Below are 18,032 nucleotides of genomic sequence, written 5' to 3'. Positions count from 1 at the left end.
TAACAAAACAATTACCGAGCAAGAATTATAGTTACAATATTAAAGAAGATGTCCTATCTATCTTATATTTGTGAGTTTAAGGTTTTATAGCTAACTTATCTTTTATCATAACTGAGGAAATTACGACTATCTAGTCTTCAACCACATCAAAGACCTGAGAAGGAACATAATGGTACCTGAGAAATGGTAGATGGATGCAAGCAACTTTCGGGAATCTTGCAAGAGTAGACCAAGACAGCTGGCAGCCTGGACAGTCACCTAATGTTTCTCAGCATTGTTGGTGCATTCAAATTGACTACAGGCCTAGAGTATCTGACAGACCATTTTTAGAAGCAGGAATTTTAAGAGACCATCTTACCCTGTCTTGGCAGAGTACAGTGGTCGCTTTCCTTGTGTCCCGCTTGTCCAGAAAGGACAGCATTGCATTTGTACTGTCAGCCATCAAGGTAAGGGCAGTTCTTTGCCCAGTAGGCCATTTTGTGCCAAAAAGACAAACTTCCAAATGGAAATGTCTTAGAAGCCCAACATTCTCTCGGGATCAAATTGGTGCAGCCAGGAGCAATTGTGTCTCACGTCAACAGAATTCTAAGTTATTTAAATGCCATATTCTCCAGGTCTATGAAGTGTTTGAAGATTACCTATCTATCTGAAATATATCTATGTATACCTAGAAGACTTAACTAACATGGCTACAGATATGATTATCATAGATGACTAATTATTAATCTATTTTTTAATTATCCATTACAATTTTAAATGAGTTATATAAACATAATACCTCAAACAAGAATAGAAATATATATATATACATATATATATATATACAGTATAACAAAATTAACTTCAAGTTTGTATCAATGAACTAAAATTTATACCAATGTAAAACATTTTAAACATAAACTAAAATCTATACCAATGTAAAACATTTTAAACAAGTTGTTCTTTAAAAGTAGGTTCATTAATCTACCCTTTTATCTTATCATCTCCATATCCTCCTATATATCATATCCCCTTTTCTTTTTTAGAAAGAGATCACATTTATAATCAACCCGTTTTAAATAAAAATATTGGTTTTTCTCTGTCCCACACCAGAGGGCTCTTCTGATTTGGGACACAAGAATCCCTTAACCATTTTTTTTTTTTTAAAGCAATATGTCTGGGTTTAGAGGAGGAGTGAGCCAATTCCACCTCTAAAGCCAGCTTGGTATATTTGGGAATTTGGGCGTAGCATCTCTTACTACTTCCTGCTGGAGGGGGGCGCTGTATCTTATGGGGATGCAAAGAAAATTTTAGACCTATGGGGTAGTCCGTGAGGCTGTATTGTTTGAACCAGTTGCCTTGAAACCGCTCTGGATGTTGGATCATCTGGGCCATGGTGTCATCGGAGACCTTTCAGGGGGTCTTGGCTGGTGAAACCTGATGTATCTTAATCTGGAACAAATCCATAGCCTCTGGCTTTCTGTGGAAACAAAAGCAGAACCTCTTTTCCAAAGCAACATATCCTTAAATCCAAATTTTGAAGTCAAGTTACCTTTAAAATATACATATTGGTTTAATTCAACATCTTTTTTGATCAAATGTTTTTTTGCAGTTAAAAATCCCAAAGACAACACAATCCAGATTGTCTGTGTAATATTCATCTTTACGTGTCTTTTTACATTAATTTTTTGTCTCTTTCAAGCCTACGTATATTTTACACACATTGTAAACAATGTTATCTGAATCAGTCTTTTTGTGAGCCTATTGCTTTAAACTGCATCCTTCTAAGCCTGAAACAGCGCTGTGGCTGCTGGCTCCACCCACTTCAGCTTCCCAACATGGCAGTGGTACGTTTTCTGCCAGCTCTGGGAGTCATCAAGTCTCAGAAATAGTGGGTCTAAGCTTTTTTCAAAGCAGCATGTAGCCCAGAAACCTTTTTTTAAAAAAAATACTAGTAAAGACTAAATCTACTACACAGCATAATGTGCCTCTGGCAGACCCCTCATTCCTGCCATACTGCCGGTCAAACGCACTCGCCAGGAACCCGCCAGTGTTCAAACCTGCGTTTTGCCGCATCTAGCTGCCCGCATGAGACAAGAAGCAGGAACCTGGTTTTGGCTCTGTTTAGAATTGGTTATTAAATATTTTCAGGTTTAAGGTGGAAACTCGAGCCGTTGGGCACCATTTGGTACCAGGAGTGGGGTTCGAACCCACGCGGATATGAATCCATGAAGACTAGCAGTTATAGTTACAACTTAGTATATATAATATCTTAGATAGAACATATTAAGTATTAGATTCAGGTTCTTTAGGATAGGACACCTTTGAATGATCTTTATAACGTGCCGTTTACCTATGCTCTATACTTCTCTGGATTTTAGAATGTGTTTCTTGCTTGATATTGTTTGCATTGGTTGTAGTTACATCTTATCTAGGTCATTATCCCTCATTATTTCTGGACAATATTTGATAACCATTCCTTTGTATATAGTCTTGTATTAGTTTAGAACCTTCTTATTTAGACAAAAAGGGGGAGATGTAGTGGGTAGCCATTCCAGCTTGGATCTGGAAGCTCCAACCCCCATTGAGACTCTGGCAACTGTCACGCCTACGAGGCGGGGCGAGGGGAGGTGCTGGAAACCTGAGAGCTGGATGGGCAAGCGCTCGCTCTGGGCGCGCTCTCTGCGCCTGGACCCTGGATAGTGGAGATTGATTGTGCAGAGCTCCAGAGAACACCGCTGGATTGCGATACACTTTCCCCAGACCCCCGCGACCTATCCATTCCTTCATTTGTAAGTCATCCACTAAATAAATCTTCCTTTTAACTACGTGGAGTGGCCCTTATAATTTTCCCCAATAGAAGTCAACGCAAGAGACAAAGGGTTTACTCTGCCGCTCGCTCAGTGCAGGGGTGAAAGGAGGTGAGACAAAGAGGCAGATGCAGCTGCTCACATCACATCCAAAGTCAGGGCAGGGGTGGGGTGAAGGGGAAGATGCAGCTGCTCACATCACATCCACAGCCAGGGCAGGGGTGGGGCGAAGGAGCAGATGCAGCTGCTCACATCACATCCACAGCCGGGGTGGGGGTGGGGCGAAGGAGCAGATGCAGCTGCTCACATCACATCCACAGTCGGGGCAGGGGTGGGGCGAAGGGGCAGATGCAGCTGCTCACATCACATCCACAGTCAGGGCAGGGGTGGGGGATGCGTGTTTCCTGGTGTTCAGCCCTTTCTCCACTCACACGGGCCAGGGTCCCGGCCCAGGGAATGGTGCCACCCACAGTGGGTGAGTCTTCCCAACTCAATATATGTGACAAAGATAATTCCCTCACAGGCATGCCCAAAGGCCCATCCCCAAGGTGATTCTAGGTCTCATCAAGTTGAAAGTGAGATCCACTATCACAGTATTTGTGTATGGCAAAGAATGATTGCCTGTTACCAATATGTGATTAAAACCAGAAAGAGCCTGGGAAGGATAAGCAGTTAGAATCCACCTTGTTGAAAAGTTAGAGTATGCCTGCCCCCTCAATTCCTTACATTGTAAGCTTCTAAAATCACAGATATAAATGCTAATTCAAGTCCAAGCTAAATAAGTCTTCCTTCATTGCAGGCACTGGTTCTTACCTGGCTCCTCCATACATCCATCTCCATGATAACCTCATAGCATCAGAGTTGAGAACTTGAGACTTCTTGAAAGAACTAATTGTTACCCCCAGTGTTTCTGTTCAGATGACAGAGTCTTCTCTCTAACTCCCACCAATATTTGCAAATTGTTTCCATATTTGTTTCAGACTCACTGCGTAATTAATAGGGAAAGAAGCCAACTGTAATAATCTTCTTAGATTTGCATGCAAGTTGGACCACTTTGCATTCTCCTAGAATTTAATCAAGCAATAATCAAAATTAATATTACCCTGATTAGTTATGGCAACGTAGTACATCACTGTAATATTGATGTCTATGTCCTAGAAAACCAAACTTCATTGCTTCTTTCTTTTCATTAAAGGGAAAATAGGAAAGAAGACAATACTGAGCACCTACTGTGTGCTATGAATCATTCTAGGTTACAGCGATAGAAGTGTAAAAAAGAAATTGCCATCAGCATCACTTTAGATTGGGAAAAATAAGCTCTGTCGTATATACATAGGCATATTCAGTATATATCATGTGTGATGATGGCCACTGTCCTAGAGAAATCCAAAACTAAAGTAGGAGAAGGAAGGTGAGAGAGTGCACATTCCTTGAAGGGTAATCAGGGAACAGAGGAGCATGAATCCAGGGAGGGGATTCTAGTACCATCCTCTGAGAATTCATCTAGAGGAGCAGAAAGGTGGGAAAGGGGATGGAAGAGAGACATCGAGGAGCTATTGATTACACACCACATTGGGCTTTGGGTGCTGGATGGGCTGACTACAAAAATAGTTACTGACTAAAGAATGAGTACAAGATACAAGGTGTGGAAAGAGGACCCTGATGGGAGATGATGAAGCCAGAGATCCAGGGGTGCTGGGTGCTGGGTTAGGATGAGGATGGAATGAGTGAGGTTATGTCATTGGATGAGATGTTTTATCATGTAGACACTAAGCTCCACTGGAGAGAATTCAGAGGGTAATGGCAATAGCTAACCACTGAAAAATTGGGGGGAAAGGGAGAAGCCAGGAGCTAATGATGAAAAGAGTAGCAGGGCAGAGTGTATGTGGCCTGGTGGCTTGGAATGAACATTGATGGATTAGAAGGAAAAGAGGAGAACCCATATCCTTGGGCCCTTGCTATCCAGTGTCAATAACGGGGGATATAGAGAAATATGATACGGTCAACTGCCGGTCATGGAGAAGGGACTGAAGTCCTCCCATGAGTCTCAAGACATGGGGCAGGAGTCTCAGAGGCTGGGGCAGCTGAAAGATGTGGTGGTGGTATAGTTTGAATGTAATTGGCCCCCATAATCTCATAGAGAGTGGCACTATTAGGAGGTGTGGCTTTGTTAGAATAGGTATGGCCTTGTTAGAGGAAGCATGACACTGTGGGGCATGCTTTGAAGTTTCCCATGCTCAGGATACCACCCAGTGTCTCAGTCAACTTCCTGCTGCCTGCAAGATGTAGAACTCTCAGCTACTTCTCCAGCACCATGTCTGCCTGCACGTCATCCTGCTCTCTATCATGAAGATAACGGACTGAACCTCTGAGCTGTAAGTGGCCACCTCGATTAGATGTTTTCCTTTATAAGAGTTGCTGTGGTCATGGTGTCTCTTCACAGCAATAGAAACCCTGACTAAGACATGTGGTGAAAGGAAAATGTGAGGTCTTCCTGGTAGAAACTTCCGAGTCACTGAGAAGAGATGGTATACAATTCTGGACGTCTTCAATGACTGATATAATCAGGATGTATTAATCAGTGACAATGACATTCTGATGAAACATAAGACTGACAGCCCACAACACACGGTAGGGTAAGGCTCTGGACAAGAAGCAAGTCTATTTCCCCAGGAGAATGGCTCCTGGGAACTCGGGGCACTCTCCGGCTCTCCTGTGTGCTCCAGACAGCTTACAGTGGTGACAAAATGGAACCTTCCCATTAATGTGTGTCACAGTGTCCTCAGAGAGATCATGTGGTCTCAGCAGCCTGGCTTTTCCTGCTTACAGAAAGAATAATGTTACCCAGACATTTCTCAGAGTGTCTGTAGAGAGGTTTGGGTAAGTTGAGGAAGGAGGAAGTGTTGTAAGAAGCTGACTACAAGGGAAAGTTTGTTTCTCATGGATCAGGAACCCAATGCACAGGACACAGACCAAAGGCCGAACCTCAGCAGGGTACCATGCGGGGAGTGCAGCACATGCCGTCTGCTGATCTCTGCAGGAAAACATGTGCTCCCCTGAACCACCCAGCTCCCCTCACTGCAGAAGTGTCAGAAGGTTCCCTTCATGGTACAGCCTGGCTCACATCCAAGGGTAGATCACTGCAGAGATGAAACCGTCTAGTACAAACCAGAAAATCACTATGAAAAACTCTGAGTTGCTCAAGTTCTAATGGATTCATTAAATAAATGTTCCCTTGGAATGAACTCATTCCAGTGTCTCCCCCACAGCCTTACACAAAGCTCGTAAACAAATGACAGCCTGGTGCTCCCTCCTACCGCCCTCAGAGCCACCTAGAACCTCAGACCTGCCTCAGCACTGGATGAAGACACTCGTTCTCAAAGAAGGCGAGAGCTGTGACCATCCTGAACTGGAGAAAGTGCCCAGGGAGACAGAGGAAGGGAGGTGGGATTGGCCTAAGGACCACAACTCCTTCTGAGGAAATTGGAGACAAATCCTACTTCTCTGTAGGGTGGGACTTAGATTTGCCCACTAAATACGACTCCAAGCTTTCCCCCCGGGAATCGAGGAAAAGGCAAACATTGTGTACGTGAAAGACAGCAGCTCTGGGACTGTGGCCATCAAGGCAGGGCTTGGAGCTCCTGCTTGCAGAGTCTCAACAACTCACATCAGCTACAACTCCTGAGAGGAAGAGATCTTGCATGCTTCCTGCCTGCCTAGCCTTACCTTCCCTGAAGATATCCCGCTGCGTTTAACAGTGTAGAGAAGAGACAAAGCAGCTAGCCGGTTTCCAACTCCTTCCCGAAGACCCCACCACCCCCAGAGGTAGAGATACAGATTCTCCACACCATCTCACGTCAAGCACCGGAAGGGGCTTCCTAAATTACAATCCAGGATTCCGTCTGTCACCCCAATCATGTTTCCGGTGGAGACTGAGGTACTTCCCCCTCGCGTTTGATTCCGCCATCCTAACGATGGCTTTTTCTATGCAGTGAACAAGGTCCAGCCCTTTCTCCAGCCAATTCACTTCATCAGCAGCTGACAGATGTCCAAGGATGCAAAGAACATTACCAGCAACGGCAGGGAGAACAGGAGCAGCAGGTGACAGAAGCCACCACTGAGACCGCCACCAACTCTCCCAGACTAACAACCTGCAGATGAGGAAAAATAAGAAGGAGATTACAGAGAATTTTAGGAGTGCTTAAAAAATAAAAAATAAAAAACCCTTCTAATCGTGCATGTAAAAAAGAATATGACGTCCTCTGCATAGCAAGGGGAAATATTTTAGCAAAAGTTATTGGTTTTTCTGTGGCTGTTTTTGATGTTTGTGATCCAAACAAGTAAATAATAAATGGATTTTTGTTAGTTTTTAATAGATGACAAAAGAATAGTGAGCCAAAGGTTTTTGGTTTTCTCTTTGTCAGAAGGAAGAAAGGAAGGAAATGGAGCAGGTGGTTATTGTGGAATGGACCATCTTTAGTCCTGGCCTGAGTTCTAGTGTTGGATGCCCATGACTAGCAGTGTGGGCTTCAGACTGTGCATCCATGTGACCCAGGCTTTACCTATCTCTTCCCTGGGGAAGGATTCAGCAAGTAACAAAGGGCTGGCACCCGTGTATGGCACAGAGCATCCATTCCCAAACAGCAGCCCTTCGCCTCTCTCAGTGATGCTGAGTGACAAGTACCACACTCACCCATCCCCAAAGGAACCCCCATAGCTACAGCTAAGAATTAACAAACACCAGAATTGACGCTGGAAGGCAAGAGAGGCCCAACAGCTGTACCTGAGTGCCCCCAAAAGGATGCTCTGAAAAACACCAGAGCAACATAAAACCAATCTCCTTCCTTGCTCCAAGCAGTTGCCTGGGGGCAGGAAGCTCCTGGCTGGCTGACAGGCCCTGACTCATTCTCACAGAACATCTGCCAGCTCTCCCCCATCTTGGTTTCAACCTCCTTTCCCTGTACTTAACATTTCTCTGACTTTTAAAATTTAGATTCTTTCTTGCTTTCTTTCCCTGTGAAAGCATGCAAATTAAGCCTGAGAGAGAAACAGAAGACAGGAGGTCACAAAAGCACAGTTCCTTCCTGTTCTGACCCCTCAGGCCATCACCCATGTTCTTCCATGGACTTAGCATGCAGTCAGTAGGTTAAAAAAAAAAAAATGGGAAGATTACTGGCCCCCACGGGGCTTGAACTTGTGACCTCTGCCTCTTTCGGAATGATGATGTGCTCAGTACAACTCTTCTAATTGCCTTCAGGCCAACAAAATCCAGTGTCCATTTCATGATATTATCCTATGACTCATTATTTAGAATCCTAAAACACGATATTGTTGACACCTGAAGGAGTCTGGTACTCTCAAATGAGTATTTTGTTTTTAAGAGAACCTATGAGAATGTACAGATAAAGATGGAATACTTTGGTCCACAAATAAGGCGTAAAGCATAACAATGAGCCAAGACCTTACTGAGGTAAGGTATTCTAACAATGCACTTCTCACTCTATTCTATAAACTATGAGCAAATGTTTTGTTATTTTCCTTGGGTAAAAAGTCACACACTTTCTTGACACAATTTTAAAAAGCTTTTGCAAATATTATATAAAGAACATAAATTATTTTAGACATAATGGTTAATCTCAATTATCTACTTGAGATCACTGGGGAAAAGGCCTCTAGACATGCCTGTAGGGGATTATCTTGATTAGGTTAACTGAGTTGAGAAGCCGTGCCTGCCCACTGTGGGCAGCACCACTCCCTGGGCCGAGCACACACGTTCAGTGCTCTGTTCTTCCTGACTGTGGACACACTATGATCAGCTGCTTCAAGCTCCTGCCGCTTGACCTCCCCAATGTAATGGACTATGCTTTGAACTGTGAGCCAACACACACCTTTCCCTACTCAGTTGTTTTTCTCCAGGTGTTTTCACAAGAAAAGTCAGATACTAGTTACCTTGGGTTATCCACTTCATGAAATCATATCTAAACATTTGCAGACTGGTTATAACCAAAGCTTCAATTAACAGTTTGACGTTGTAATATTAGTACACATACACACACACACACACACACACACACACACACACACACACACACACACACACAATGTATTCCAAGGGCCAACAGTAAATGATTTGGGGCTGATTTGTTGCTTTTGAGTTTACCTCAAAACTGATTTTCTTAGGCCTAGTCTATGTTACCATGTAATCACATTCCTCCAAATTAGGTCTGTTTATATAGTGGTATCCCACATTGGAAAGTAAAAATATCCCCATGGAAATAATGCAAGGAGTGTTGAAATATAGTTGGTTTTGCCATTGGAATCCATTTATCAATTACCTACCACAATTGTGTGAATTTTACACTGAGGTAAATATAGATATTCTGCTCTACTTAGCACTAATTTGTCTGTACTCTTTATGAAGTTTAAAGCAGTGTTCTCCCAGTAAAATTTGTTTGTCATGCCCATGAGAGGCTAAAAGGAGTCTGTGGAAATGTGGGTCATATTTTGAAAGAAACTAAACAAGGCTGTTTGCTAATTGCATGTCTAAACTATTTCCTTAGGGCATTAGCTTTCTTCAAATACTATCACATTATTAGTTCTAGGTCAAAAGTTTTTCTTATAAATATCATAGTGTGGTATATACATATGCCGGGCTGGAGAGGCGGTTTGGTGGGCAAGAGCGCTTGCTGAGTAAGATACAGACCTGAGTTTAGATCCCCAGAACCCACTTAAAACCTGAGTGGGTCTAGAAGTACCTGTAACATCAGGCGTGGAGGTGAGGGAGACCAGCAGGCAAATGAGGCACACGGGCTGACCAGCCTAGCTAGCCAAGCCACCTAGCCAACCTGGTAAGCTCCAGGCTCAGTAAGAGACCCTGTCTCAAGCAAATAAAATGGAGCATGATAGAACAAGTCACCCAATGTCCTCTGGCTTCTGTATGCATGCGACAATGCACACACACAGACAAACATGCCTTCAATAGGCGCATTCAAATCCTATGTGTAATTTTTAATCACTAGAAACCACAGACATATGTTGACGCATTTGCCTTCCCTTAGAAAAGGAATTGTTTATCCAGTGCTCCTGAGTTTATCAGAAGTAAAATAACAGTCACACTTTCTAGCTGATGAGTAGAAAGAGGAGCCTAGCTGTGTGTACTCCAATGGCATCTGAGACACCTTTGAAGGAGTCAGTTAACTCTCTGATGTGCACATAGGTCAACACGTCCCAGGAAAAAGCCATGGTCCCATGGTCATCGTAGTGGAACTGTAGTAAATAGAGAGCTGAGTAAGCAGTTGATAAATGAAGAGAAGATCACCAGTTGTTTTGAAGCCTGTGTGATGTGTGTGTGTGTGTGTGTGTGTGTGTGTGTGTGTGTGTGTGTGTGTGTGTGTTGGTGTTAAGAATGAAACCCAGGGCATTGTACTTCCTAGGAAAATACTCTACCACTAATTAGCACCTCTAATTAAGAACAATTATTCTAAAATTTATTATACATAAAACCATCCTAAATCACCATTATTAGTTCCCATTGCTATTATTTTATTAGAATTCTTGAAGCTTAATAAAGTCCACTAACTCATTCTATTCTTGTGGTATATACAGACTGTTGGTAAGACATCATCCCAAGTTCTCAGTACAGAGCTCTACAAGAACAAAACAAGACAAAACACCGAATGGATGTAGAGGATCTGTAGTAAGGTCACTCACCCAGTCTCACAAACTCTAATCAGCCAAAGTTTCTTTTTCAGACAAAGCCCCCCACTAAGGAGAAATCTGCCTAGAAGAGAAAAGGGGAAAGGAAAAAGAATATCTAGTTAGAAACAAGGGACCACAGAGCTGGGGTTAACTAGTACCTGTAAATCCTGCACTTGGGAAGCTAAGGCAGGAAAACTGCTTCAAGTTCAAGACAACATGGGCCACAGTGGGAGGGTCTATCTCATGAACGCAGTGGGCTGAGATGGATCGGTTGTAAAGTTCTTCTTATATATATGGGTAGGGAGAGAAGATACAGTCTTTCAATTACGTAAACCACATAACCACTCAATGAAATACCTTCATTTCCTACACTAATAACTACATAGCTTAGGATAGTTTCCAGAGAACCCTCTCCAATGAAAACCTGCTTATTATATGTCCTCTTAGACTGTGTCATTGAGAAAGACACCTTTTCTGGGCACACCACTGTGTGCAGAGATCATTAGCATGTGCATGAAGAGACTTGTCCAGGTCTTCTGTCTTGTTTCCATGGAACGAGACAAGTAAGAAACCAGAAGAGGCCTGATCACTTTAAATTTATAGCCACAACCTTCTAAATTAACTAAGCCGTTCACCTCACCGAGCTACACAACATTCCCACTTACTTGTGTATAAGGTGATGGAATTGAACATAAGTGTGATAGAAGGAAGTAATGACATCTTTAATTGTACTCCCATCACACGCACACACACACACACACACACACACACACACACACACATCTACCTATGCCTCATTCTAATATATTACCTCCTTCCCCATCTTCTAAGAAAAATCTATCACACTCAAACTGGACTCCTCTTTGTGTCTCATACCAGCCAAGCAATCTGCCTGAAAATTCTACGGTTTCTACCTTTCAGTATATCCAGATTTAGCCACTGATCCCACCTCCACGCCACCTCCCTGGTTCAGGCCAACACCATCACTCACACTGACTGCCAAAAAGAGCTCAGGCAACGCATCTCTGCTTCCTGCCTCCCTTGTGCCCTTCAGAGTCTATTTTGAGGGTATCAGTCAGAGAGATGCCTTTAAGACATCAGTCAAGTCATACCACTCCTCTGTTCAGAGCTCTCCGAGGATTCTGGTATCTTTTAGAGAAACAGCCAGAGTTCTGACAAGAGCCACCAGGGACCCAAACATCCTGGATCCCGTGACCCTTCTGCCTTCACCGTCTGTCGTATTCCCTGACTCACTCGGCCTCAGGGCCACTGTTCTCACAAGCGTTCCTCCAACCAGCCAAGTATGTGTGGCCTCAGGACCTTTGCACCATCCACTCTTCTGTCTACAGAACTCCTTTCCCAAGGAACCACAGGTTCACTTCCACGTCTCCTGCAGATAGCTGCTTAAGTGTGCCTGGTCTGTGTGGCTCTTCCCAGCCACTGCTTATAATTGTGATGATGGCCTTCCCCGGAGCCTGTCCTTTTCTTTCCTGTTCCCCTCACTCATCGCCCCTCAAAATGCTGCACATGTTCATCTGCGTTCAGTGTCTGGTGATCATCTCACAGATAGGGACAGAGCTGCTGGCTTTGTTCAGTGCTCCGTCCTCAAATTGGACTCTCGGGAGCGTCTGATGGATGTAGGGTAGACCCTCGGCAAAGGTTGCATAAATCGGCTAATAACTTAGCAAATCCATTTCAGTGATCCGGGTCTAGATGCTGAAGTGACCCAATAATGTCAGAGCAGTAACTTAGAAGTACCGTGTTCCCACGGAATTGCAGATCTCCTCCATCGGCTGGGGACACCACTACGGGGATCTGAGCTCAGACAAGGAGTCAGGAGTGCAACATCCCAGATGTCGTAGTTGTGCAGCATCCAGTACGTCTAACCAGCACCAGGCACTGATTAGTTTTGGTCAACTTGACACAAGCTAGAGTCACCTAGGAAGAAGGAGCCTCAGTTGAGGAACTGCCTCCATCCCACTGGCCTGTGGGCATGTCTATGGTGCTTTTTTTTAAATTACTAGTCGACGTAAAAGCACCCAGCCCACTGTGAGGGGTGCCATCCCTAGGCAGGTGGGCCAGGGCTCTCTATGAAAAGTTGTTGGACAAGCCAAAGGAAGCAAGCCAGTGAGCACCATGGGTCTCTGCTTCAGTTCCTGCCTCCAGGCTCTGGCTTGAGTCTGGTTTCACTAGAGGATGGACTGTGACCCATAAGCCAGACACACCCTCTCCTCCACAAGTTGCTTTTGGTCTGTGTTTTTTCTCAGCAACAGAGAACTATAGCCTCTATGGGGAACAGCCTAGAACTCTGACAGAAGGGCCTCGGAATCTGGTACCCAAAAAGGGTGCTAAATGAATGACCTAAGAGAAGAGGGATCCCAGTCATCCCCACCCAAACCCAGACCAGGAAGGACCCCTGGACGCACAGTGGTAGCAGAGGTGAAGGAGGGAACCTAAGTGGACCTACTCACCCATTCTGCTGCGAAGGGGGCTCGTGACAGAAGGGAAGTGGGTGTCACCTGGCTCTTCCGGAATTACACCCCCAAGACCAGGATCCCATGTGGGGAGGGGACATTTCACCTATCTCCAGGCTGCCAGATGAAAGCGTCCCCAGGGCTGCAGGATGACAGGGAGACGGGAAGACTGGCGGAGCTTTCGGGATCCCCCACCCCTCCCTCGAGAGTGTCTCTCCAACCACGGTGGGTAGGTGGGCCAGGAGACTGCCCCAAACCAGAGGAAGGGCCTGGTGCGGTAGACCCAGGCCCTTGCCTGGCTGTGGGAAAAGAGAAAGGACATCTTCGCAAGTCTTACTCCCACATAAGAGTGGCTCCTTATGCACGTACATGTGTACGCACACACAGAGACCCACACTCTTCTGATCAAGCCCTATCCCCTGGGCTGCTCGCTCCCTCCCCCAGGTCCCTTCCCCACCCATCTTCCCTCTCACACCTGTTTGTACCTTCCTCCTGGTCCAGGCGAAGTCTGTGTCACCTCTCACTCCTGTTCAGGAAGCTCTGGCTGCACCTCAGGGCTGGCCTGAGTTCTCTCCTGTAGGTCTTGGGGTTGCTGAGGGTGAGGATGGGGTTGGAGTTGAAGCTCTAGAAACCATAGTGTTGGTGGGGCTGGAGCAAATGGTGTGTGTGCCGTGGTAGCTCAGCTTTATGTGTTTTAATGAAGCAGGTGGAAACGAAACCAGACAGACTGACAGGAGAATGCTCCATGGTACTCCTCTTCTTCAAACCACTGCCAGGTTGTAGGTGGTCAGCAGCTGTGAGGTGTATTTCCTAAACAATTATAAAACCTCACTAAATCTCAAATAGAAGCATATGTATTGCCTTAAAAAATGAATACTGTCCACCATTCAATATATAGACATATTACCTTAAAGTTATATGAAGTACAATCTATGGGCACAATGTCACAGAACACTAGAGTTGTGAGGAAAATTTGTTTTCTAAAGAAAAAAAAATAAAATAAATTCTTCACTTTTTTCCTGGGTTTTCAGGAAAAGTTTCTTGTATCTTAGGCTAGCCCCAAGGTCCCAATCCTCCCGCATCTACCTCCCAAGTGCTGAGATCACAGGCATTTGGCACCATGCCTGGCTGCAAACTATTTCATCTTGGTTTTGAGTCTGGAAAAGTTTCTCTGTGCTGGATCACACCATTGCCCCACACCCTCATCCTCACACCCCTCACCCCGCCATACACTCCCACCACCAAATGCGTGTCCTTTACTGAATCTAGTTGAGAACACAATGTCAGAGTTCGTTAACTGGGAGCTTGGGCAGAATTAATTCATTTCAGACAGCTCTGGGTCACTGTGCAAAGCTCACTCGCCCTCCACTTCTTCCAGTACAATAGGTACCAGCAGTATGGCGCCGAGGAGTGTGTGCTGCAGATGGGGGGCGTGCTGTGCCCCCGTCCTGGCTGCGGAGCTGGCCTGCTGCCTGAACAGGGCCAGAGGAAAGTCACCTGTGAAGGAGGCAACGGCCTGGGCTGTGGGGTGAGTACTAACCACACCCAGGGCTGCCTGGTAGTGTGCGCCGCCTTTGCTTTTGTGGATGGGCTAAGACGGTTCGAATTTTCCATTTGGCCTCAGACATACTTGCACTGATGTACAGCAAAAAAAAATTCATTCCTGTGTAGGACTCTAAGATGTGCTGAACCCCCATTCCAGACCTTTACACATTCCTTGCGATGTCCAGCTGATACAGTGGGGAGAGAAAGTCTTCTCAATTACATAAAGCAAAAGTGAAGGAGGAAGTGAGTTTCCCATCCAGGCTGTTGAGAAACCCCGTTTTCTTTGGAGTTTCCAGAAATAAGATGAAGATTAGTACAGAAAAACCCAAAATGCGACTGTGGGGTAAAAGCATTTTGAAATGAAACAAGCCACGCTGATGATGCCTGTAGGGAAGCAGAATGAGGAAAGAACATTCTGAGGGGTCAAGCAGACAAGCTGAGCAGGTCCCACCCTTGCCTGTGTCCGTCAAGGGGAAGGGAAGCTATTCCAGTCTCCAAATGCTCACTAAATTACAGGTTCAAGTGACAAACGAATGCTAATGCTGGTATTAAATCCCAAACAGACTGGGTAAGAAAGAAATGTGGGCTCTCTTATTAGATGCTAGTGAATTTTGATGGGAAACATATCTTTTAGGATTGCAGATTCACGACAAGATTTCTCAAAGAGGCTGTGGTTAGCAGAGTCCTAGCACCCAGGCCCAACTTTTGGTTAAGTCATTTGTTCATGTGTCAGGGTTAAGTCATTTGTTCATGTGTCAGCATCTGTTGCGCTCAGTGAAGCTCGCTGTGTGTTCTCTGCTGTGGCTCACAAAGCTAGGGTTGTGCAACAAGGAAAGTAGAAGTTGGAAGAGGAGTAAGATGCCATGGTGCCCAAAGAGAGAGCAAAAAAACGAAAGGCAGCTCTGGGTTCATAATCACAGTTGCATGAGACTGGCAATAGGCAATGTTGCTGTCCTCATGCAAATCAGAGCATGTAACTCAAACCACACTCCCCAGCCCTAGTCTCCAGCACTGTATAGTCCACACGCTTGCCAACGGCCTAAGCTGGCTGCCACTTTTGGGGATCAGAATCCTGTCAAGTATTTTCTGTTCAAGTAAGTTACACCCCTTCTAGATGGATGGCTGACTTCGTCTGTCTGTCTGCTATTGTCCTAATGTTTCTGTCTATAAAGCTGAATTTTAATATTTTTCATAAGGTGGACAATTTCTTTGATTTGGTTTTTACATTGTCTCTTACTTTGAGAACTTTGAAGGATTTTAGACATTTTCTATTTTGGAAACATTCATGTTATATTTGGGTTGGGTTTTTGTTTTCTTTTATGCGATATGATGTCATGAGTAACCTATGTATTTAAACTCCAAACAGTGAAGAATTACTTTCTAAAAATGTTATTAAATTTATGTAATTATTGGGTGGATGCATGTGTGGAAATCTGAGGACAAATTGTGGGAGTCGCTTTTCTCCTTCAATTGTGAGTTGCATGGGAGAGGGGTTGTCTACTCGGAGTCTTGGACTTGGTGGCAAGTGCCTTTACACACTGAACTATCTCCCTGGCCCAGGAAATTGCTTTAGAGATCGCTTGAATGGTTCCAGCATCTTTGGATTACCTGAGTTTGGGGACAAACTTTACCTCAAAGAAAATGGCTATATTCAGGTGTCCCTTTGGCCTTAGGAATTCTGGGTAATATGAGTTGTGTTTTAATTTTACTTGTTCTGTTTTGTTGTTGGAGTAGAAGTGTTGGGTTGTATTCATTAGTTAGTGTTATGTAACAAACAACCCAAAACTTCATCAATTTCTTCAGGCATTTATTATGTCCCAGAGCTCCTAAGGACCAGGAGTGACCAATGAAAGGTTTGGCTGGGTGGTTCTGCTTCAGGGTGTCCCATGAGGTTGCAGTCCAGATGGGAACATCTGTCTGAGAGCTTGACTAAAGCAGGAAGATCTGTCAGTAGGATGACTACTCCATTCACATCTGGAGGCAAAAGACCTCAGTGCCTCCTTGGCTGTTGCTGGAAGGTATGGCCCCTCACCACAGGGCCCTGTTCTTGGTTGTTTCTCTTCAAGATAGCAGCTAACTTTTCTCTGAGCATGTGACCCACATAAGAGAGCAAAGAGCACCTATTTGGGATCTACTCCTCTAAGTCCCTGACCATCACTTTTACTTGAGTCTACCCAGGAGATCCATCCTACCCTCAAAAGATGGAGAACTTGGCCCTATCATGAAGGAAACTATCAAAGAACTCATGAGTGTATTTTAAACTACTTTCACTTGCAATTTGAAGTTGAAAAGAGAACAAAGGAAAAATGAGCTTACAAAGGCCGCTTCTCCCTCCCCTCTGTCCTTCCCCTCCCCCTCCCCCCTCTCCCCACCCCTGACTGCCTTAGTCTGTCCATTCTCTCCAGCTTCCCTTAGTTCCCATGCTTTTAGCTTCTTGGCAGACACAGATTGACTTCATCTTCCCTCTTTGCTTCAGATCCCCAACTTTCCCAAAAGCACATTAACCCAGTTGAAATGGGTTCTCTGAAGCTAAGCAAGCCCTCAATTTTAAATGCTTTCTTTTGTAAGTTGTCTTGGTAAAGGTGTCTCTTCACAGCAACAGAACAGTAATGAAGATAATCATCAAAGACTTCATCAATGTCCATTGAACACTTACCTAAAAGACTTGGAATTCAAGGAAAATTGCTTACAAAACATTCATCTGGTCCAGTCTTCCACATAGTCTAGAATCTACCCTGAATCAAATCCTATCTACAGGAGAGATCTGCATCCTAGACCCATTATTTTACTCTTGAAAAGGTTTCTTTTCCTGATTAACTCTTGGGAATGATGTCATTTGTTGACACTGTGGTTGGAGCTGTGGAACTTGCAAATTAAGGTAAGATGCATCACAATATGCCACAGCCCCGTTTTCACAGCCACACCACCTGTGCATTGAGCTCCAGGCTAGCAATGATGTTAATCATTGGTCATTTGACCGCCAAGGTGTGCCTGGACCTGTGTGTGCCCATGACTACTACTGTGTAGAGTTTCCATCTGAAGAAACTAGACTCGGGGGTTCTGATTGACTTGGGTTTCTCCAACACAGATGGTAAGATTAGTATGTAGGACTGTGTTGTTCAAACACTCATCCATGTCCATTGGAAAACATGATTCCCTGACCCTGTCTGCCTTCTGTCACTGAGTTCACCAGATGCCAAGTAGCAGTGGGCATTACCTAACACAGTATAAGAAGGTTTTCTGTGCCAGTGATTGTTGTTTTTCATTGGCTTAGCAGCTGCACCTGAATCTACTGATATTTTAACTACCGTATGCAGCCCTGTGGCCCTCAATCTCCAGTCCCACAGGCACCAGCTCTGCTGCCTGCCAAATTTAGTTTTTAACTAAGTCACTATCATTTGATTTACCAATAAAGACTCCTCGGGAGTCAGATGTTGGGGTGAAACCTGCTAGCTTAGAGAGGCCGAGAAGCAACCAGATGAGCTTCCTCACTAGCCAGAGACCCAGCAAGAGAATGTCCCTTCAG

The 18,032-nt window shown here is 44.6% G+C and overlaps 1 protein-coding gene across 2 annotated transcripts in view; it reads left to right on the top strand.

Annotated features, from left to right (window-relative positions):
* Positions 1-18,032, top strand: part of Prkn (parkin RBR E3 ubiquitin protein ligase) — a 1,218,024-nt gene that overhangs the window by 1,004,718 nt on the left and 195,274 nt on the right. For both annotated transcript variants that reach the window (XM_028866686.2, XM_028866685.2), the window contains exon 9: positions 14,340-14,489. In XM_028866686.2, coding sequence (XP_028722519.1) covers positions 14,340-14,489 — 150 coding nt within the window. The remainder of the gene's footprint in view (positions 1-14,339; positions 14,490-18,032) is intronic.

The sequence above is a fragment of the Peromyscus leucopus genome, chromosome 8a (assembly GCF_004664715.2).
Source record: "Peromyscus leucopus breed LL Stock chromosome 8a, UCI_PerLeu_2.1, whole genome shotgun sequence".
In the NCBI taxonomy this organism is placed as follows: domain Eukaryota; kingdom Metazoa; phylum Chordata; class Mammalia; order Rodentia; family Cricetidae; genus Peromyscus; species Peromyscus leucopus.
This window is presented reverse-complemented; position numbering and strand designations above follow the sequence as displayed.